This window comes from Mastigoproctus giganteus, chromosome 9, assembly GCF_048544385.1.
Source record: "Mastigoproctus giganteus isolate SK-2022 chromosome 9, ASM4854438v1, whole genome shotgun sequence".
Taxonomy (NCBI): Eukaryota; Metazoa; Arthropoda; class Arachnida; order Uropygi; family Thelyphonidae; genus Mastigoproctus; species Mastigoproctus giganteus.
The window spans coordinates 111,982,398-112,007,168 of NC_143583.1; the positions used below are offsets into that span (position 1 = coordinate 111,982,398).

The 24,771-nt window shown below is 34.1% G+C and overlaps 1 protein-coding gene across 1 annotated transcript in view; it reads left to right on the forward strand.

The window, feature by feature from the left end:
- LOC150080645 (protein FAN-like) overlaps positions 1 to 24,771 on the forward strand; it is a 411,353-nt gene that overhangs the window by 256,921 nt on the left and 129,661 nt on the right. Inside the window, exons 22-23 of the mRNA XM_090380769.1 lie at positions 6,291 to 6,393; positions 11,836 to 11,894. Of these exons, the coding sequence (XP_090236895.1) occupies positions 6,291 to 6,393; positions 11,836 to 11,894 (162 nt within the window). The remainder of the gene's footprint in view (positions 1 to 6,290; positions 6,394 to 11,835; positions 11,895 to 24,771) is intronic.

Sequence of the window (24,771 nt, forward strand, 5' to 3'; positions counted from 1 at the left end):
TTGTTGTGGAAGTTGATAGCCTAAATAAACTTAAGGCTGAGCTGGGGTTTTTTTTTTTTTTTTTTTTGGCTGATGTTGCATAAGCTTGCTTTCTTTCATTGTATGCCTCTACTAATGCTAATAGAACGGCCCATAAGTAAGTAAACTATTTTGAATAACTGCTGATAAATATGTGTGATTTATTTGAAAAATAGTTATAGTTTGTTTTTTTTTTGTTTTTTTTTTTTTTGTTTTTTTTTTGTTTTAGAATAATTTAGGTGAAATACCATGATCCTTATAATGAAGGAGAGAGTTGAAATTGTAAAATGGCATGAAGAATATGAAAATGCTGCATGCCAGTTCAAGGAGTTTTTTGCACATTAAACCATCCATAATAAAGACTGTGAAGCAAATTGTAAAATTTGATGAAGTTGGAGGAGTGCACAATCTACCAAAACCTGATAGAACTTTTATCTCAAAGAAAGCAAAGTTTGTAACTTAAATTACCCAAAGCAATCTTAAATAGAATCATAAAGGAACTTTTTTACAAAATGTATCTGTTACAATTAATATGTAACAATATTTGAATGAGGAAGACTTGGAAGTTTGGAATGTGCTGAATGGTTTTTGACACTGAGTGTCAAACTTAGATATCATTGACAATGTTTTGTGGACTGACAAAACCATATTTAAACTAAATAGACTGTTAATTTCTATAACTGTGTTTATTACACTCTTAACAATTCCCACTTAATCTTTTACAAGAATTTAAATACTCCTGGCTTGACAATTTGGACTGGTTTAAGACAGGTGTTCTTAGACCTGTTTTCTTTGAGGGAGCTATGACATGAAAAAGCTACTTGAGACTGTTAAAAGACAAAATCATTCCATATTAGCTGTCCAACATCAATTTTCAGCTTGTTTTTTTATTCAGGGTGGAGCACCCACTATGCAAAAATAGTTTGCAAATCCTTAGATGAAAAGTTTCCTGATTAATGGATTGGACAGTAGGATTCCACTGAACCACCATCACACTTCTCAGATGTAACACAGGGTGCTAAATCTGAAAAATTACTTTACTTCTTTGTGGGGATTCTTAATTACTTTTAATTAAAAAGTTAATTGCCTTTTTGGCGACTTTTAAAGGATAAAGTATTTAATAATAAGCTCAGATCTGTGCTGGGCTTCAGCAGTCAATAGTTAAAAAAATTTTAGAACATTTTTGAGGAATTGTGCCTTGCTATGTGTCCGGAAGACTACAATTTTGTATCAAAATGTCAGCTATATTGAACAGATGAAATTTTTATTTTTTATTTTTTTTAAGTTTATGTATGTTTTTTTTATTATGCATTAATTAAAATGTATATTTAAAATAGCATTATTGTTACATCAAACACATTTTGTTACTTATGAATCATCCTATATTAAATATAAAAATATACATAAGACTCTCAGGTTAGACATTTAGTAATATTTGATTAGTTTACTCCTATAAGGCCTATTAATTGAACCACAAGTCACTATCATTGTTACACATATTAATAGCACAATTAATAGGCATATCATCCAGTTTCCTCGCACTAAAGAACTGGATTCCAAAAAAAAACACTTCCATCTTAACTGAATAAACTTCTAAGAGTTCTGAGATTACACAACTTATGCTGAGTGCTAACTTGTGGTAGATACAGTTTGGCATCCAGCCACCAGATAAAAAACAAAATCCAGCTGATAGAAATTATAGAACAGGAGATAAGGTAGATAGCCATGATGTAGAGCCATAAAGAAAGGGAATACAGAAATAGGGAACACAGAAAAATACCTGAATAATGCCTCTATTGGTGATAATGTTTAAATTGCATTTCACATTCTGGGCTACTCACTATATGGAGAAAACAATGTTCATAATATCAAAGTTTATGATCCGAAAAAACACCCAGAAATTTAACAAAGTTCATAGAACTTGTTTAAAAAGGGCCATCTACAATCTTAAGAGGGGAAGGAGATATTGAAATAAAAAAAATAAGGTAATTTGACTTCAAGGTCAAATAAATTGGTATAATGAAGAAAATCTTGAATTAAATTATAATGATGACACCGTGCAGAAGAAGGAATCGAAACAAAATAATACACAACAGGACTCAAAATAAGAATTAAACTGAGGATAAGTGTTGAAAATTGCCGAGAATTTTAGACAAAGCCTTTCGATATTATATATATATATATATATATATATCCTATGAGCAAACTGAAAATATTTTGATAACAAAAGAGAAAGAAGATAAATAAGGGATTCAGAAATAAAATTAAAACACTGAAATATTCAAGAGCAAAAATATTACTGCTGAATCAAATGCTGCAGCAATTATCAAACAGAAACAATGATGATTGTTTGTCCTGCCAAGTTTCAGTGGAGCTCTTGGGGTTACCATAATGTATGCATGAGTAACAAAAATATGATCAGTTAAAGGTACGAGAAGTAGTTTATCAAGGACTTTAGAAAATAATGAAGACAGACATGGAACAGTAGTTAGAAAGGCTGCTTGGACAAGAAAATTTCTGTAGAGCTAAAAAATAAAGCTAATCAGAAAAGGTGATATCATAAAGTGTATTCCAAATAAAATAGCTACCAGTCTTCAAACAAAAGTTCAGAATAGCATTTGGACTAAGAACACTCATAGAGAGAAGAAAATTAATTGTAACTCTATTGTGATTCAGATATCTCTTGATATATGAATATCTGGAAGTGGCAACTGAATAGGCAAGTATTATTCTGCCCTAATAGTCAGTAGGAAAAGAACCAGTAGAATTAACTCTAAAACAAATTTCAAAATCAGTCCTCATTCAGTATTAAACCTTTCGGAAACCCAGATTTCACTGACCAAATAGTTTTTTTCAATTTTAGCTAAGTTTGCACTAGTTGTAATAAATAATGTTACATTTTTGGCTGAGTTAAACTTATTTTGATATTGTTCAAATATTTCCTAAGATTGTTCAGAGCCTTTAACCTGCAGAAAACACCTGATAAGAAAATATTCTTTCTTAGTGGCTTATGATTAGAATGAAACTAAGAAAGAATATTTTCTTGACTTACCAGGTCCATTATGTTGTAATATACTATCAAGTCAAGCACCATTTTGAGTGGGGGTGGAATTAGGAACTTTCCACAACTCCAAATTTCCAATTGCTGGAGAAAATAATTTAAAATAATATCTGCATTAAGTGTCAGATTAAAATCACCTATTCCAAGAATCCCAGTACTCAAGGCGTGGTCAGGCCACACCTTGAGTACTGCGTACAGGTCTGGAGGCCTCATTTTAGGAAGGATGTAGATTTGCTTGAGCGTGTACAGAGAAGGGCAACAAGATTGGTGAGGGGAATAAGGGATCCTCTTACCAAGAGAGGCTTAAGTTCTGCAAATTGCAGTGGCTGGAGACTAGGCACCTGCACGGTGATCTGATTGAGGTGTATAAGGCCTTGAATGGGTTGAGCATGCTGAATTCTGATGGGATCCTTCCATTTGTTCAGATTACGAACCTAAGGGGGCATAAATTCAAATTAAGAAAAGACAGATGTAGAATAGATGTGCGGAAATTTGTCTTTAGCCAGCGGGTGGTTAATTGCTGGAACACACTTCCGTCTGTCATTGTGGAAGCTGATAGGTTAAATAAATTTAAGGAGGAACTGGACAGGCATTTGGAGGGAATGGTGTGATTTTTTTTTTTTTTTTTTTTTGGCTGATGCTGCATGAGCTCATACGCTTTCTTTCTTGCATCACATGCTACTACTACTACTACTACTATCAGGTGAATTAACAATCAAAAAACCAGTGAAAACCAGTCACAAACAAAATGCACTAAAGGTTTCCTTTAGTGCATTTTGTTTGTGACTGGTTTTGATTTTGCCATGTCTGGTTTTGTGACTGGTTTTGCTTGCCATGTCTCATGCTGTAACCAGAGTAAGTGATAGTAAGGATCTATACTGATATCTTGGTGTTTTCTGCACGCTTCTACACCTCTTCCTTGTCTGCACACTGCATACACCTGACTCACATTGTTTGCTACTTTATTTTTAGAAGGGATGTCTTAATACTTTTGAGAGAGTGTGTGCATGTATTATATTGGAAGTTTGATACACGTACATACATAGTTCATTCAAAAAAGTTCCTGGAATTCTGACCATAAGGTTTTGTGGGCATTGATGCTGACCTTGGTGTGCACACATGCCAAGTGGGAACTAGCTCAACCACTTCACTTGTGTGTCACAGCTGATTTTTTGTGGAATATCACAGTTTGAACAGCACTAACAACAGGCTCTTCATTAAACTTGGGAAAAGTGCTACAGAGATGTACAAGCATTACAGAAAGTTTTTGGAGATGATGCTTTGAAGAAAACAGCAGTTCGAGTGTTTTAATCAGTTTAAAAATGGACAGGAAACACTGGAGATTAATCTCACAGTGTATGCCCTTCAATGTTACAAAACAAGAAAATATCACAAAAGTGAAGGAACTCATATAGAAAGATAGGTGAATTATTGTTGTAATTGCTCATGAAGTTGGACTGTATTTTGCTCAGTACACACAATCCTGACACAAGAGTTAGGGATGCATCATGTGTGTGTGTGTGCAACATTTGTTCCATGCTTGCTGTCAAACAATCAAATGGACTGTAGGAAAGCCACCACAGGTGATTTGTTTGAAAAATCTATGCAAGACCCAAGCTTCCTAAGAAAAGTGGTCACCAGAGATGAAAGTTGGGAATTCACCTACACCCCCAAGATCAAGGTGGAGTCATCCAAATGGCACACAAAAATGTCCCCACAGCCCAAGAAGTCTCATGCAACAAAATCCAATGTCAGAGTCATGCTGGTCTTTTTTTTTTTTTTTTTGTGTGTGTGTTTTCCGACAATGAGGGCATAGTGCACGATGAATTTTTAACTTGAGGAGAAGCATTACTGCTGCCATGCTATGTTAAGGTTTTGACACATTTGCATGAGAATGTTAGGTGAAGATGACCTCAAAAATGGAATGATGGCTGGATCCTGCACCATGACAATGTACCCAGTTACACAGCAATGGCACTTCAGCAGTTCTTGGCTATGAAAAAATTCGCAGTCAGGCAGCATCCCTACTCCCCTCGATCTTGCACTGTCTGACTCCTGGCTGTTCCCTAAACTGAACATGGAGCTTTGGGTCATCATTTTGCTAAAGTGGATGACATCAAAGTAAATCCTGAAGTGACCCTACATGAGCTAAAAAAAAAAAAACACAATTGCAAAGAATGTTTCAAAACTTGGGAAGATTCTGAAGACATACACAATTAGGTTAGTAAGCCTAACTGTTTACTCAATAAACTTTTATATTAAAATTCCAGGAACTTTTTGAATGTACCTCATATATATTTTCCTTAATAAATACCAACTTGTAATTGCCATACAAAGTGTTATCAGTTGTAAACTGAGTCATTCAGTTCTTTGGAAAATTTATCCCAAAGAACTGAATGACCGATTTCACAAGTTAAGCCACAGGTGTGCATATTTACAACAGTACTCTGGCCAACAGCATTTGATCCCAGTGACTTCAAAACGATTTGATGAACACTTAAGAAATGATTGCAGCATTATGCCTACAGTTGGTGCAGACAGGAGCAAGCCATGCTTAACACAAATGTCTGACATGGAAGAAGCAATTTTGGAAGCAGTGGTGTCTGATCCAATAACTAGCACATGCCCACTAGCTCAATGGTTAGGAGTGAACCTTACCACCATTCACTAGATTATGGTAGGAAATGGTTTGCATCTATGCTGTGTTTAAGAATGTTTGCCTACAGATTATGAATGTTGTGTGTTCTGCTGTGAGTGGATTCTCCAATAATAGGCTGCCAATGAACAGTTTTGCAAGCCCATCCTGTGAACTGACAGAGCAGGCTTCATGTTGGAGACATTTGGAACTGCCACAATATTCACTATTGGGTAGGAATTAAGCTGGATATGACTTCATTCATCAATCTTTAATTGCAAGTATCTTGTTATATTTTTGGCTTATTTTTGGCCAAGGAATATTTTGGCTTATTTTTGGCCAAGGAATAATTTCCTGTGCTGATTATGTGGCATTAATGTTACATCCTGTATATTAATCCAATATAGAACTCAGTACATCAACTTAATTTTGTTTTCATAGCATTTCTACGTGGCCTAGCCTCACACACTTGTTTGCCTTAGATTATATTATAATACTTAACATGCAGCAATGAAAAATCCCATTGTTTCTGGCGACTTTCAGAGTTTTAAAATAATTCATTTTATGTTTTGGTAGACAGCGAAGGAGAACCAAGAAAACGTTCATCAAGTTCTGCACAAAAATGGAATATAAATATGGATTTTCTCAATGCTGTTTGTGAATATAAGTTACACAAAAAGTAAGATGTTTTAAAATGAATTTTAAAAACTGTTCTTTTTTCTTTGTCCTGATAGATTGTTATAACTATTAATTTCATGCAGCCTTTGTTAGGTGTAATATGACTTTCTAACTCATTGATTTCTTTAATATGCATTAGTCCAAACCAAATATTAATTGTGAATATTGAAATAAATATTCACAATCCTCAGTAAATATTGAAAATCCCTCTAGGTCAAGGGTGTGGTACTTATTAAAATCTAGAAAACACTGACCAAAACTGACTAAAAGACTACCTTTAATTTAAATCTTTGGATAACATATAATTTATTTTAAAATTAATATTTACACTATGTATAGTTAAAACTTAGAAGTTAAAATGGAATAACACTGTATATAGTAAAATTGCTTATATAAAAATTGCAACAAAATTAGTCATGGCACAGGGTCTTTTGAGAATGTGGCTCTTAGAGATGATAGAGGACTAAAGAAGAAACAGATTAGGAAGAGAATAAGGAAGAAGACCAAAAGAATTGTGAGCAAGGCAAAATTTGAAACCCTTGATGAGCTCAGTAGTAGTTTATGCTAGAGAAAGTGAAAAAGATATCTACTGACTGGCAAAGGTAAGAGAACAGAAAATGAGATGTGGGGACCTGTAGAGCATATCAAGGATGAGAATGGTATAGTACAAGTTGAGTGGAGGTGGGATTATTAGAGAAAAATGGAAAATAAGATATTTCAAGGATTTATTAAAGTAAGAATTACCAAGACAGCTAGCGAATGCCACAGAGCAGAATATAGGGATTTACAGGCATCACAACTAATGATAACATAAAAGTGGCTGTAAACAGAAATGAAGTGCTGTAAGGCTGTAGAACCATATGGAGTATCAGAAGTTTGGAATAGTTTATGGAATTGTTTAACAACATTAGCATTAGTAAAAGCACATCATGCAAGAAAGCAAGCTTATATAGCATCAGCCAAAAAAAAAACCTTATTTCACCCATCCACTTGCTCCAAATGTTTGTCTAGTTCTGCCTTGAATCTGTTTAAGCTATCAACTTCTACCACGACAGATGGAAGTTTGATCCGCAATCAACCACACGCTGGCTAGAGGCAAACTTCTGCACATCTATCCTGCAAATGTCTTTTCTCAATTTGAATTTATGCCCTCTCAGGCGATTATTCTGAGCAAGAGGAAGAATCCCATCAGCATTCAGCATGCTCAAACCATTCAAGGCTTTATACATCTCAATCAGATCACCTCGCAGGTGCCTAGTCTCCAGATACTGTAATTTGCAAAACTTAAGCCTTTCTTCGTAAGAGCAACCCTTTGTTCCATTCACTAATCTTGTTGCCCTTCTCTGCACTCGCTCCAGCAGTTCTACATCCTTCCTAAAATGAGGTCTCCAGACCTGTATACAGTACTCAAGGTGTGGCCTGACCATTGCCTTATACAAGGGGATAATCATCTCCTTATCTTATGGCTCTTGCAGATGCTGTGAAATGTCACCTGCAGGATTGACCTGGGGGGAAAGCAATGTGGAAAAGGCTTTGAAACTGGAGGGCTTGTAGCCATAACATTGATTAGACCCAAGATATCATCTTTGGGAAGGAGCAGATGGTGCATGTGCATGTGTGGGAAGTAATTCTTAATGTATGTGAGTCAAGGCAGTTTCTGAAGCTGGTTTTAGCATCATCGAGGAAGGGGATGTTAGTAAACACTGACATGCCCCCAATGCCCAGAAGGGCCCATCCTCAAAATGCAGATGTTCTTGGTACATAAGTTAGCAAACACCATGAAAGCACCACATTTGAAATTATTCAGGCCATCCACCAGTTTGCACTGCCAATCAAGAACAAGAACTGCTCAAATATCTCTGCAGTGAATCTAATGTCCTCCAGTCCCTTAGAGGAGACCACCCCATCCACATCAGCCAGACTGACAAGGGTGTGGGGGGTCATCATCCTCCTCGACAGGGAATTATATTTACAGAAGATTTCCAGTCTCCTACAGAACAGATGAAGTTGGTCTTGAAGGAGCCTCTTCATGTATTAGCAATGGCCACATGGTGCAAGAAAGCCTATGGCTTATGCTGTACCAGCCAAAAAATAATAATAATAAAATAATAATAAGTAAAAAATAAAAATAATAATTAATAAATAAGAGAAAAGGAAATGGACAGCCTAAGCATTTCCCTCCTCCCATAGGTAATTATCCAGCTGACCTTTGAATTTCCCCAAACTGTCAGCCTCTACCACCCATGTAGGCAACTTATTCCAGTAATTTATAACTTGCTGGCTAAAATAAAACTCCCTGCAATCCAGTCTAAACATCTCCCCCTGTAACTTAAAAATTATGGCCTGTTGTTCTAGAATCATTTATAACCATGAAAATTTCTTCCTCATTCATTTTGCTTATTCCTCTCAGAGCCTTAAACACCTCAATCAAGTCATATAGGTATACTTGAGAACCCCTCCATCATATTTGGGAGTGTTAAATCACATAAAGCCAGTCCACCCTATCACTAGTGGAATGTACCACAACAGGCTATTGCCAAATGGCTCATCCTCATCTTCTATTCTGCCATTCTCTCCAGTCCCCCTCAAATTTCTTTTAAGAATTCCTGCAACATTTTAGAAAGATTGCTACGTACATTGTATATCCTATAATCAAAGGAAGTTTTGCCAAGATTCAGTGTGATGTCAGTATCTATTAAAACACTGACACCACTTCTCTGGTGTGTTCAGTCAGCAAGATGGATCTGTGTTAAAAGTTTTCTAGATTCAAATATCTAAAAAGTTAACAGATATAGAAGTATTGGAGTACCAGAATGAATCTCAGCTGTTTTAGGTAAATCTTATGGAAATATCTAATCACGGAATTTGATGACTGAAGTACTCTATGGGGTCTGAAGTTGGATGCATAGTAATTTCTTGCTTGCACCCACCAAATGAATTAAATAAATTAATTACTAAACGAGAGAGTACACACAGTAACACAAAAAAAACTGACACAAGGCACAGATATTCAAGAGATAACACATATTACATTTAGCATAAATAAAGAACATAAAATAGAAGCTCTCGGCTACTGTATGTAGCCTTTGTCAACTAATTGAGCACTGGAAAGTGGTAGTTTTTGTGTGTGGTTGACCTTCAAGTACATAAGTAAGTGAGGTCACAGAGGAGGGGAGGTTGGTTTACGGATATGTGCAAACGGTGATGAGGAAGAGAGAGGTCAGGAGTGGGGGGGGGAGACGGTTGAGGTAGGTGACTGCCGTCGTAGGCAGGTGCCGAGTTTGCGGACTTTGAGAGGCTCAAAGATGGGATGTATGTGAGTGCTGCAGTCCTTGTTGATTGTACTTCCAGTGAAGTATGCTGAAATCATAGGCGTCTCTTGCATTTGCTGGAATCAGCACACATCAGTATCACTGGAAGTACAATCAACAGGGACTGCAGCACCTGCATACATGCCATCTTTGAGCCTCTCTTAGTCCGCAAGCTCGGCAGTCACCTACCTCAACCATCTCCCTTCCTTCTTCTCCCTCTCTTGACCTCTCTCTCTTCCTCTCCCTTGTCACCATTTGCACATACCCATAACTTGAAAGTCAACCACACACACACACACACACACACACACACACACACACACACACACACACACACACACACACACACACACAAAAACCACTGCTTTCCCGTGTTCAGTTAGTTGACAAAGGCTACATACAGTAGCTGAAAGCTTCTATGTTATGTTATTTATTTATGCTAAATGTGATATATGTTAACTCTTGAATATCTGTGCCTTGTGTCAGTTTTTTTTATGTGTTACTGTGTGTACTCTCTCGCTTAGTAATTAAGTACTTTTCACTTGGTCAGTGCAAGCAAGAAATTACTATGCACTGAATTTTATGTTTTCTAGAAATATAAAAAAAGTTGTTAACTGAACATTGCCAATACTTTAGATTTTAAATATACCTAAGAGTCAGATAATGCCTTGAAAAACCATATGTTAACCAAATGTATGCTAACGTAAAAACTAATATTAACGTACTGAGATAACATTCCCAAAAATTCGTGTATAATTTGATTTTTTTAAATAAAATATGAATAAATACAGTTTCTGTACATACCTGATAAACTAATTAATTGTTTGAAACATATATTCAAAGAAAATTGACAGGTTGCCTTCTTCTTTTCATCATAAAGAATCTTACAGCAAACAGTGACATCATGAGGATTACTGCTGACAACATTACTGCTTGTTTATTATCAGAATCCTCTACTCCTACTGTCTCTTCCACCTTCATCGTGAGTTCTCTTAAACGTTTGAAGTTCAGGCTCTTTGAAATACTAGAGATTTCATGATCACTATCATCCTTTTCTTCAGTATGCATTTGAAGAAAATTAAATCCCATTAAATCATGGGTTGTCAGGTCTTCTCTATGAGACTCCAGAAACTCATTCACGTCTTCATTATCCACTTCCAGGTTAAGATGTTTTTCCAATGTCTAAAATTGGCAAAGTTTTCTCCAACAACTCTTCATAGTGGATTGCTTGATATTTTTCCAGCTTGCAGTAATATTCCTCACTGCCAGAAGGATGTTATACCCACTTCCAAAACTGATACTGCTTAAAGGTGAAACTGACCCCTTGATTCATGGACTTCTTTTTCATCCCAACAGTTCCATGGACACCCTCACTTTGTTTTCTCTCCTCACTGAATTGAACCAAATGGTAAAAAACACTTCTACAAGTATTTTTACACTAAAAGTATGAAAATTGAGATTGCCTAACTAGAGCAGCAATGTACATAAGACTACCAAAAGTGAAACCTGTGGTAGTCTCAAGCACATTATAATTTCAGTTGTAATTTCACTTTCAGATTCATAAAACACATTAGTTTATAATCTCACAAATAAATAAATTTTCTGTTTGTACTGTAGGCAAACACAAGCATACAATTAAAGTAGTCATTTCCTATGATAACATCATAATGTTATCACAGTAAATGACTACTTTAATTGTATTCTTGTGATTGTCTACAGTACAAACAGAAAATTTATTTATTTGTGAGATAACATCATAATGTGTCTAGTTTTGTGTCTATGATAACATTACGATGTTACCATAGACACAAAACTGGATATAATGAGATATATGTACATATCATTGGATGTATAGTAATGGAACATTAGGGGTATAATGAAAATGCATAGTAGATATATAATGATTAATGAATAACTGATTGATTAGAATTACTTAGATATGCTCTGATTTCTTAATTATAAATTCACTATTTACAAGTATTATCAAAAAGTATAAGGTAATTTCTGAAAGTTATTCTCAAGGTATTTGTAATTGTATTGATAACTGTTGTTTCCTGCATTTAGTGTTAATGCTGGGGAACAAAGTGCATTTTTAAATGTCTCATTATCAGTAAATTTTCATTTTTCGACAGTGCTGTCACAGGTGTCTGTATTGCTGGAGACAAAAAGAATATTTTCTCAGTTTCTCAAGGTAGTATATAATTTTCAGTATTCTTCTTTGCAGAATATTGTGAAATAATAAAAATACCCTATAATGAAATCCAGAATAATTTGCCATTATTTTAAAATTTAGTGTAAAATATATTCAACTTTAAAAAAAATGGTTTTCTTTTATAATTTGATTATTATTTGTGTATATAAAACTATTTTTATTGCTACCTTAATACTCTGTTATTTACATTCAGTGTATACTGCAAATGACAATTTATAAAATTTATGGAGAAAACAAAAACTCTTTTGCATTTCCAGGCATTTTAGGTTAAGATTCCCACATGATAAACAAATTTAGTTTATTGACTTTCAAGGTAAAGTTCCAGTGCCTCCACAAAGTATGCTCACTTCTAAACTTTTTAGGCTAAGTTTCAGATCCACTGTGGGAATAAAGTTTCTGCCTTTCAAGGTTTCACCCACAAGTCTTCCTTCAGGTTTCAGAATGTCATAATTGGACTCTGGGTTTTGTTATACTTTCTGTGGGTCATGGAATGTCTGTAATTAAATGATACTATCAACTTTTTCTGGACCTTCAGATTAATAACATGCAGCAACAACAAATAATAATAAAAATAAATCAGAAAAAAATTCAAGGCACCTACTCATTACTGATATCATCTATGCAGTTATTAAAATAATAATATTTGGGAACACAGAATACTTGTAAATTAATAATATGTAACATATCCATGTAACTAAGTAAATAGTACATAAAAATGAAATTTTTATGTACTATTTATCAAAAATAATTAAATTTCCATTCCATTTTAAGGCAAGTATGATATTATGGCATGCTTTTACATGAATTCTTAGAATGTGTATAAGTTACCTATTATTTAATAGTTATGTCATGTACCACAATATTTTAAAGCAAGGGCTGGCAAAATTTCCCACTATTTGGGCTAATTGGGAAAAAAAATACAAAATACAAAATCAGCTTATCACAGTTTTTTTACAAGTTGTACCTCTATTTTAACTAAAATATGCTAATTGTAAATTTTTTTGTTATAAAAACATATTAGTCAAAAACAAAGTTTTGTAGAGGGAATTACATCTGCACCAAATGAAAAATAACATGAAAAATCTGGGTTCTGTGAGACATCACATCTCACAGAGTTCAGTTGATAATATATTAATGGAACTGTTTACTTTTTTTTTTTTTTCATGTCTGTAATTAAATGATACTATCAACTTTTTCTGGACCTTCAGATTAGTAACATGCAGCAACAACAAATAATAAAAATAAATCAGAAAAAAATTCAAGGCACCTACTCATTACTGACATCATCTATGCAATTATTAAAATAATAATATTCGGGAACACAGAATACTTGCAAATTAATGATATGTAACTATGTATATAGTACATAAAAATTTGAATTAGTAAAAAAATTCAGAGCTACAGGGCTCAATAACTTCCACGATTTTTTAATATATTAAAAAGTAAGAGATTATCTCAGTCTTTTTCGTGGAATGCTTCCAGTCAATTCTCGATGAAAAAAGGTGAAAAAACAAATTAATGAATTCTCTCACTCGTAGAGATATGCCCAAATCCAATGCGCAATGGAATCGAAAGCCGAGAGCCCAACCCGATCCCGAAACACATCAGACCATTGCAGCAAGACCATGAGTGTGAGAAGACATCGTGTCATAATAAATAGTTAGTATGAATCAGAGCTGTAATACTCAATGCGTTCTACATTTATATTAATATTTGTAAAATAATAAGAGGATTTTACCTCAATATAGTACGTAGAACACTTCCGTGTGATACTCTCCAGAAATTAAAACGAAAAAATCGAAAACTTACATTAGAGTAAAAAATAAATAATTAAAAACCAATTTAACACAATTTAAATCAATTTAACACAATTAAAAATCAATTTAACGCAATTAAAAATTAAAAAGAATCTAACGAAAATATTCAAAACGATTTTCCTTCCTGAAGCTGACAACGCTTTTCGACCGTATGTCATGATCACAGGAATGAAAATTACCAAATAGGGTTGAACCTGAAACTTAAATAGTGATTATTTGTCTTCGCGCATGCGCATAAAAGTCCACGCATCGGAGATCAAATATGGCCGCCAAACATTAACAGAATTCTTGTGTAATTTAATTTCTATGGTTTCTGCAATTAATAGTCGAATCTGCAGGAATCTGCTTTGGGCTCAGAAATACAAATATTAACTATCAGGTTCTTAAATAGTGGTTATCCCCTTTCCACAATAAACCGAATTAGGGTACAGGCTAAGGATAGGATACAAAACTACACCAACCAACAATAGTAATATCAAAAAATACTTTATTTCTGTTCTATATGTTGAACAGTGGCACAAACAGCTTAACAGATTCTTTAAAGATACCGAATTTAAAATTGTGGCCAGGCCAATACGGAAATTACACACTATATTGAACAATCGCTCGGTTCTTTATGCATTCGCAACACAAATTAATGATCTGGTATACAACATTTCTTGCAGTGATTGCGACTCGTCTTACCAAGGTTCTCGACACAATTTTCTCTGAAAATTGTGTAAATCAATATGAAGCCTCAGTTCGTGCTTGTCGTTCAGCAGCTTCAGAATTAGCCTTTCATGCCATTTTCGAAAAACATACTTTTTTATTTAACGAGGCCAAAGACTTAATGTTCAATGTAATTATATGCAACTATTAATTGCAGAAACTGTAGAAATTAAATTACACGAGAATTCTGTTAATGTTCAGCGGCCATATTTGATCTCTGATGCATGGCTTTTATGTAAAATTATTATGTAATCACTATTTAAGTTTCAGGTTCAATCCTATTCGGTAATTTTCATTCCTGTGATCATGACATACGGTCGAAAAGCATTGTCAGCTTAAGGAAGGAAAATTGTTTTGAATATTTTCATTAGATTCTTTTTAATTTTTAATTGCGTTAAATTGATTTTTAATTGTGTTAAATTGATTTAAATTGTGTTAAATTGGTTTTTAATTATTTATTTTTTACTCTAATGTAAGTTTTCGATTTTTTCGTTTTAATTTCTGGAGAGTATCATATGGAAGTGTTCTACGTATTATATAATGAGGTAAACTCCTCCTATTATTTTACAAACATAATAAATAGTTAAAACTGATTCCAATAATAAATAATTAAAATCACCAATTAAAAACACTATTAAAATCACCAATTAAAAACACTATTAAAATCACAATTAAAAACTATTAAAATTAAATGGATTAAAAGTTACGATTTGGATGAATACTCAAATTAAAAAAATTCACAGCTGTTTCCCTTCCTTCTTCCCTTTCACCTTTTTTCATCTTATTTTATTCGTCACATATGAGAGAGAATTGACTAGAAGCTTTCCACAAAAAAGATTAAGGTAATCTCTTACTTTTTAATATAAAAATTTGAAATAAACTAAATCAGACAAGTAATTAATGAGATTTCTGATATTGTTGGCCTCCAGAAATTATATTTTTATTTTCATGCACCATGACAACCAAAATTTGCTTTTTGACCATTTGCTGGCCTCTTTTAAACTATGGCATTTATAAGTTTATAAACTAGAAATTAGAAAGCCATATGTGTGAATAGTTGTTACAAAAGTCTTTGTAATTTTTTATTAATACATAGCAGTTAGCATACTGATTTTTCAAGAGAGTTTGAAATTACAAGTTTTCATTTCAGAAGTGTAGTGTTCATGGAAATATCTACAGGAAAAAGCATACAGCAGAAACTGAATGTCTGTATGATAAAGAGTGGAGAGAGTTTAAGATATGGATCATTAATTAACCTGACCACCCTATTTCAAATACAGTTTGAGATACATGTGGATACCATCGCATATGTGAAAATAGTATTTCATTATATGACAGATTGAGATTTGCACAGAGTAGCTGTTTAGCACAAAAAGAAAAAAGAAAATGAAAAAAAATTTTTAATGCAGAGGAAGCAATATTTATATGTCAATGCCAAGAGATATTAGAGCTAAGAATAATCCTCAACAGAGTTATGTGATCTTTTCTAGAAATCAGAGTTTTATCAAAGATGAGCATGAAAGCAGCACTCTTTTTTTGTGAGAAATAACACAATTGAGTTTTAGAAATTTTGAAGTTAACCAGGTTTTCTTTGCCCCAATAAAGAATTACATAGAGCTCAGCATTTAACCATTCATTAGTAAGTTTGTCAAATATGTGTGTGTTGTTTACAGTAATGAGGTTTCTCCCCTCTGGCTAGACCTGTCAAGTGAATTTTTTTTTTTAAATAGCAATGTTGAGAATTTTGTAACAAAATGCTTTTAAATATTAATTTCTTCTTATTTTGACCTAAATTGGCCAGTGTTAGGGTGAAATTCTTACCAAAAATCAAACCATAAGTTTTTAAAAATTCTTAAAACTTTGAAAAAATTCAAAAATATTTTTTAAAAAATAACTCATTGTTATTTTTTAATGCAGTAATATCTTCTGTATCTGTAATATCCGTAATAATGCAGTAATATCTTCTGTATCCGTAACATCCGTAATAATGCAGTAATATCTTCTGTAAAGCTGAATATGGCTAAAACAAAAGTAATGATGAAAAAGCATGCCACAGAAAGGGATATAATGATCGAAGGAACAGTAATTGAAAATGTGGAGTCATATACTTATCTGGGACAAGTCATTAACTGTAATAATGATAAATGTCTGGAAGTCAAGAGAAGAATATATTTTGAATGGATAGCATTCAGGAAATATAGTCGCATACTGAGGAGCAGTATCCCAATTTGTCTGAAACATAAAATATTGAACCAATGTATACTCCCACCATGACTTAAGGAAGTGAAACTTGGGCACTCACCAAAAGAATGGAAGAGAAGCTGAGAACTACACAGCAAAGAATGGAACGAATTATACTGTTAGATAAGATGGTTAGATACTGTTAGATAAGTTAGGGAATCAGACTGTAGTATTTCATTATATGACAGATTGAGATTTGCACAGAGTAGCTGTTTAGCACAAAAAGAAAAAAAGAAAATGAAAAAAAATTTTTTCATTAGGCAGCAAACTCAAGTAAAGGACATTCTTATCAAAACTAAAGAACTAAAATGGTCTTGGGCAGGACACATAGCTCGAAGACATGATGACAGATGAACTAAGAAAATAACAGAATGGTACTCAAGAGGAGCTAGAAGAAAACCCGGAAGACAGCAACGGAGATGGACAGATGAAATTCATGAGTTTGTGGGTAGTAAATGGCCATTGCACAAAACAGAAGGAACTGGAAAGTTGCTGGAGAGGCCTTCATCCTGCAGTGGATTGAAACTGGATCATGATGATGATGATGATCTTCTGTATCCAATGTGTCATTTAATTCAGTTTCATTAGTTTATAAATCTTAAATCCAAGGAATTTCAGTTTGATTCCAATGCCATCTATTAAAACTGTCTCCCCTATTTAAGGCAGAAATATAAATAAGAGGTGGCGGAATCTGCTGGAAGATTTCAAAAGAGTTGTGTATTAATGGATACATTATTTGAATCTCATATGAAACAACCTTGGAAAATGTAAATTTATATACATAATCCTGGAAAGGTTAAGAAATTTACAGTGGATTTTCAAGGAGTTGTTGTGCATAGCAATGTTTCTGAAACTGGATGGCCAAGTATGTATAGTACTCTGTCATCAGTAAAACTATGGACAAGGTTTCCAGTCAGTGGAATGAGGTAGTAGTATTATATAGTATATGTGTTTATTGAATGATGGTACCTGGAATGTCAATTCAACTCCACCATGTTTCGCTGTGGTAATAGAGGACATGCCTGTAGGTTGAAAACAAAACTTATTACACAATTTTTTTTTAAATCAGAAGACCAAAATTACAAAAACAAACCTAACTTTTTATCAGGTATATTTTATTCCTGAAGTGACGGAGTCTAGAGCTTTTAACAAACTTTAGAGGGTGACAGTGAGACAGACCTCATTTAGCTGTGTTATGAAGATAAAAGAAACCATTTCAGTTTAAATTTGGAATTCAGTTTGAAGGAAATTTTGTTTATAGCTGTATTTTCTTTAAAAATAGGAGAACTGTTTAGAGATAGATAACCTGAAATAGTTAACCACTCAACTGTTTGCAAGAAAAGGAATTGTACAGAAAATTATACAACCCTAAACAAATAGTTATACAAACTGTTTGCAACAAAAGAAATTATACAGATGCAAAATATACAAAGTTATACAGAAACAAAATATACAAAAATGTACAGAATTATACAAATAATTATACAAAATAAATTATTACATATTCAAAAGGGGGTGGTTAACCATTGAAATTAAGAAATGTCCAGTCCAGCAATTAACGTTCACAGTTCAAGGCATGGACAGGTGTTCACCACAATAAATTTTACAAGATAGTGATGTAAACTATGTTATCGTCCATGAGATTTCATAACATTCAAGTTGTGATTAGAATCAAATAAACATTGAAGGTGGTAAAAAGCATACTTGACTAAAAAATCTAAAGAAAACAAAGGTGTTATTTAAATATAAACTTAACCACTATCTACCAAAATATGAACATATTTACGAAATGTCTAATTTCACAGTAAGAAAAAAAAAAAAAAATGGAGCAAATGATTGAGTTGAATATTACAGTTTATGCAATTTGTGCTACCAGGCTGATAGCAACAAGTAACTTCTGGGATACATTCCTTTAGGAGAGAAGCTTGGTGAAGTTCTGAAAGAATTTGGGAATTATGAATGAATTTAAGGAAGTTAAGTAAATATAGATGTTGATCAATAAATACAAAATATGTTTATAATTCAAACAATAACTGTCATCTTTTAAGAAAGACAGAACATGAGAAATTTTGAAAGATAGTAGGAGAGGAAATAAAGACAGATTCCTGACCAGGAGTAACAGGACCAGTGACAGACAGTAACTGTGAACGAAATTCATTGTAAATAGGGCTAAAGAAAATAACATGAATAGAATCCTTGACAGAACCACAAAGTACTTTTGAATATCTTTATGACAAAGTTTGGAGTTGTAAAGATGGAAAACAGGCAAGTTTAAAATTTAAAGAACTGTGTCTTGTTAAAAGAAAGCTAGAAAGCATGCTGGGAGAAAACCATTTACAAGTGTTTTTATTAACAAATGTAACTTTAATCAATAATTTTGAAATTAAACCTTTTTGGGAATCAGACCATCAAAGTTGCCGACAGTCATGAAGGATTTTTAAAATTTATTGTTTTTCTTGTTAAGGCCTGGAGGACACATCAGTTTGAATTCAGTCGAATTCTGCAGGGAGACCTTTATGAATGAAGTAAGAAAGTCCATGGTAAATTAAATGCAAGTCTAAAGATAGTGAGCCAGATAGAACTTGTAGGGCAGAGGTAGAGACGGTTCTACATGCCCTAACTAGAACTAGGAGGAAATTTTGCTGGATCGAACCAAGCTTGCACTAAACTGTAAGCAATTTAGGCATCTAAACCAGGCTGTAGCAGCATAAGTGGTAATTGGTAAAACAACAGCTTTTTATAGTGTATACAAAATCTTATGGTTCAGACCCCAGTCCTGACGGAAAATGCAAAAAAATTTGAAAAACAAATTTTCTCACTTTGTCAGACAGATGATTCAGATAGGGAAGCAAGGTAAGGCAGCAATCCAAGAAATTTTGTGGTAGTTACAAAAGGGGGAGATTTACCATTAATTTTTATGAGAGGAGGATGAGTTGGCAAAAAGGTGCCTTTGAAGACCATAATACAAGTTTTACTGTGAGAAATAGCAAGTTTGTTAAGCATTGACGAATCAGAAAGTTGAAGAACAGAATTTGCATTTTCTTCTAATGAATGGTGAGAATTTCCATAAAAAAGAACTAATAATCATCTGCATATGCAACTGACGAATAATTTGGGGAAACCTTTAGTAACCATTGATTGAGAACAAGATTACAAAACAAGGGTCCATGAATAGACCCTTGCAGACATCCACGTAAAACTTTCCGAGAAACTGTGTGAAAATTGGATGTAACCTTAACAGATCTATCTGAGGCGCCTCCGTAGCCAGGTGGGCAGGAGCAGCAGTGCATAGCACACGCTTCTGGATTAGACCGGGGTTCGAGCCCGTCACCACTAAATACGGAGGATGCGGAAAGGTCAGGGAATGACCACCGCATATCCCGGAGCAATATGGCCTTAATTGCTAATGCTCTTAAAAACCAAATAACAAACAACAACAACAAACAGATCTATCTGAAAAATAATTCCTAATAAGATTGTATAGGTTAGCAGGGCAGTTCAGAGTTCTAAGACATTCGAGGGTGCTCTCCCACCAAAGAGAGTTAAATGTGCCCTCGAAGTTGATAAAAATTGCCAGGATGTATTTAGAAGACAATTCATTAATGAGGTTCAGAAGAGTGACAAGGGCATTTTCATCACCAACTCCAGGATGAACACCATATTGATTATTAGAATAGCTCTCTGTGTCCTGAAGCAAAGCCAGGATTCCATATGAGTTCAAACATTCTAGGATATTACCAAACATAGATAACAAAGTGATAGGTCTGTAAGACCAAGGAAGATTAGGAGACTTTCCAGGTTTCAACAGAATTCTTAAGATGGCAAATTTCCAGGAATCTGAAAACAGACCATTGTAGACATTTATTATACAACTTTAAAAGAACATTTGGATAGCAGGGAGGGGGAGGGGATTTTTATCAAAAACTCCCCTTTGACAAGATCTTCACTAGGACACCAATCCTGGTGATGGCAGAAGATAATTCAACAGGGGTAACAGGAACAGCAACCGAGGAAATAAAGTAATTAAGATTAAGTGATTGAATATCTTTATGACAGGGAAAATCTAAAAGGATTATCACGTAAGAAGAACATCCAGAGAGCATCTGTCCAAGAAAGAGATTCAGTGCTATTGCTTATAACAGTTTTATAGATAATAAGTGCATGTAGCTTGCTTCTAGAAATTTTGTAAACAATATTCCAGGGAGTTTTATTACTGACATGGTGAACAAATTTTTTCCAGGTGTCAGATTTGGATTTAGTAATGAGTTTGACATATTGATGTTTTTTCTTAAAATAGATTGCACAGAGTTGACTGACATCAGCTGGCCAAGAACATCTATGCCATTGATAATTTTTTCATGCATGAAAAACTTCACAATTCAAGATTGTCAATTCTCTGTTCCACCAAGGAGTGGCAATGTTTTTTAGATTTCTTATTTGTGGAATGGTCATTAATATAGCAAGAGGAACATGGGAGGAATAACAGAACCTTGAGAACACCTGCATTAGTTGAGAATAAAAAAAACAGACAGCCATTTATCATCAGTATCAATTATATAGTACAAGGAACCTCGGGCTTTAGCTGCACCAGCCAAAAATAAAGTAATAAAAATAAATAAACAACCTATGTGTTTCCTCTAACTGGATTTGAATTTTTTTTCCAAGGTTAGCTACTGACAGAGGTAACTTATTCTGATCTCTCTCTAAACAGAACTTCCTACAATCCACTCTGAACCTCTTTCCCTAATTATGGCTCCTAATTCTGCTATAATTTATAACAGTAAAAATTTCACCTTTGTTTAGTTTACCATCTCTTCTCAGAGCTTTATAGACCTTAATCAGGTTCCTCCTCTGAGCTCTATGACCAACATATTTGCAACCAACAATTTGGTAACTAAGCTCTGCAACCAACATATTTGAAGTCTTTCCCCGTACAGGCATCATCCTCTTGCAGATTCTTGTTTTTGGACCTTTACAAGATGCTTGATATTTTTTTGTTAGGTGCAGTCTTTATATTGAGCACAGTATTCCAGGTGTAACCTTAAAAATGTCTTATACAGTAGGATAATAATTTCTCTATCTCTATTAGTCTCTTTCTTGTCTTTACAAGCAAATATTTGATAATAAATCACCAATAGAATGCATAGACTTCCTTGTGACCTGTCTGCTCTGCTTGGAGAACATTGTCTGCCCATTGTGTAATCTTTAAATTGTCCACTATTTTTAATTCAATCCCACCAAATGTATAAGTTATTTTGAGGTTGCTATTCCCCACATATAAGACCTTGAATTTTGCTGCATGAAAACGTAGCTGCCAATTTTCTCACTATCCTTGAAGCTTAGCTAAGCCATCCTGAACAAGCACTGCATCATACTGACCATTAACCACTCTTCAAATCCATACGTCATCTGCAAAATTTTACAACATAGCATCTATTCCATTGTTGATGACATTTTAATAGATCAGAAATAACATGGTCTCAGTACCAATCCCTGGGGTTTCCTGCTTCTAAAAGTAGTCCAATCTGAAGAGTACCCATTAATCACAACCCTCTACCTGCCCTGTAATCCATCTGAGGACCTTACTCATAATCCCAATATGTTCCAGCTTATACAGTTAACTTTCATATGAGACAGATTCAACTGCTATGCTAAAATTGAAATTGCAATCTCCAAATTATTTCCTACATCCAATTCACAAATGACTATCAGAATAGCTAACCTAACCAGGTTACTTAAACATGATTTTCCCTTAACAAAACCAGGTTGTACATCCTTTAGAATTCCACATCTGTCTAAGTATTCCTGTATTGCAGTCTTTGTCATTGACTCTACATTTTTTCCTATCATATAGTCATGCTAACCAGTCTGCAGTTAAACCACTTCAATTCTTTGAACCACCTTTATATATTGGGAATATGTTGGTACTTCTGCAATTCAAAGGAATCTCTCCCAAGTTGCATTCAGAATTTTTAGCTCCTGGGAATGGATAAGTTTTTGAAAAATTTTGCAATTTTATTGACCTAATTGATATTGTAAATCATATTCTATATTAGCTTTATAGTCCTATTCACATTCATTAGTTTTTTTTTTTTTTTTTTTAATTTTTTGAGTTATGGCTTAATACATTTGTATATGTAGAACCTTTGTATCGGCGATTTGGCATGAATATTGTATCTCATAACTTGTACTGTAGTGCAGGGTAGGGGAATTCGAGTGTTTTATTGTGGTAAATAGGTATCTAGAAAGTTTGAATCACATAGTTTGGATTAATAGATAATTTTATTATCTATTAATGCCAATTTTAATCTATTAAAATTAATTTATAACTTTACAAACATAAAGTTATAGCATAATACGTATAGAGTAAACTTGATAAAGTAAATGTGATATCATAATATATATATTATTTCATTAAATATATGTGTTAGTTTATGGGGAAGTATATTACGTATACACAAAGGATAATATACAAACTTATCGCTGTATACCTACAATATGGGTGACGTCTTCAAAATAATGCAGTATATATTACATTATGGACATAGTGTATATATTGCCACTGCAATGGCACTAGTCCATAAATTCCGTATATTAATGATTATCAACACTACTATAGACCTCATAATATAATGTATTAATAGTAAGAGATAGTAGAAAACTTCTTGCTGTCTTTCCCATGGTTTCGAGAGTTGACCCTTGAAGAAGATGTTGAAATCGTGGGATCTACAGCATTAAGTGGCACCTCCGTAGCCAGGTGGGTAGGAGCAGCAGTGCGTAGTACATGCTTCTTGATTAGACCGGGGTTCGAGCCCATGACCACCAAATATGGAGGATGCAGAAAGGTCAGGGAATGACCACCGCATATCCCCGGAGCAATATGGCCTTAGTTGCTAATGCTCCTAAAATCCAAATAACAACAACAACAAGCCCGTGACCACCAAATACGGAGGATGTGCAAAGGTCAGGGAATGACCACTGCATATCCCCGGAGCAATATGGCCTTAGTTGCTAATGCTCCTAAAAACCAAATAACAAACAAACAGCATTAAGTACGTCTTTTCTTTTTATTTTATTTTTCATGTACCTTCGGGTTTTCCCGTAATTCTGATTTCCGGTTCTGTTAGTTCGTTCCCATTCTCTTCATCACTTTCTACTTACCTCGTAATATATATATATAGACAGAAAATATATATAATCTCGCAATATATATATATAACAGGAAAATAACATAAATACGTATAATGTAAACTAATGTAATATATATACAGGGTGGTTATCAAGTCCTTGTGCAACTTTAAACTTTAATAACTTTGGATGTACACATGATAGAAGCACACTGTAAATTGGATATAAAAGCTGAAATCTGAAAAGTTTTAAAGCAATAGAGTTTGATTTATTTTTTTAACCTTCAACATAGCCATCATTTGTGACACATACATTTTTCAAACAAATTTTCCAACTCATCGAAAACATTCCTCAGTTGCTGCTCAGTAATTTCATGAATTGCATTTGTGATCCTGACCTTAAGTTCATCCAAAGAACATGGTTTTGTTGAGTACACAACAGTTTTAACATGATCCCATATAATAAATTAAAAAAAAGTAAATAAATATTCTGTTTATACTCCAGGACGACAACCAAGTCAGTAGAGTTTACAATAAATCGCCAATATGAATATTTATCGTATTTAGTAGTCATGGGCTTGAGTCCACTCAAGGAACGCGTACTATGCACTCTCCCTCCTGACCACTCGGCTACTTCAAGCCTAATAGTCAAGTAGTTCAGTGGGGTCAGATCAGGCGAACAAGGTGGCCAGGCAATTTGTCCAACTCTACTGATCCACTTGTCTGGAAAGACATCATTCAAAAACAATCGCACATTAGTAGCATAGTGGCAGGGTGCACCATCTTGCTGAAAGAAGGTGCTGTCTGAAAGATTTAACCATCATAGTTCAGGGATGACGAATTTCTGCAGCATTTCAGGATAACATTCACCATCGACAGTTGCTTCTTTTAAAAAGAAAGGGCCGATAATGCATGAATTCCTGAGAGTGCACCAGACATTGATTTTTTGGACTCTTTTTCATG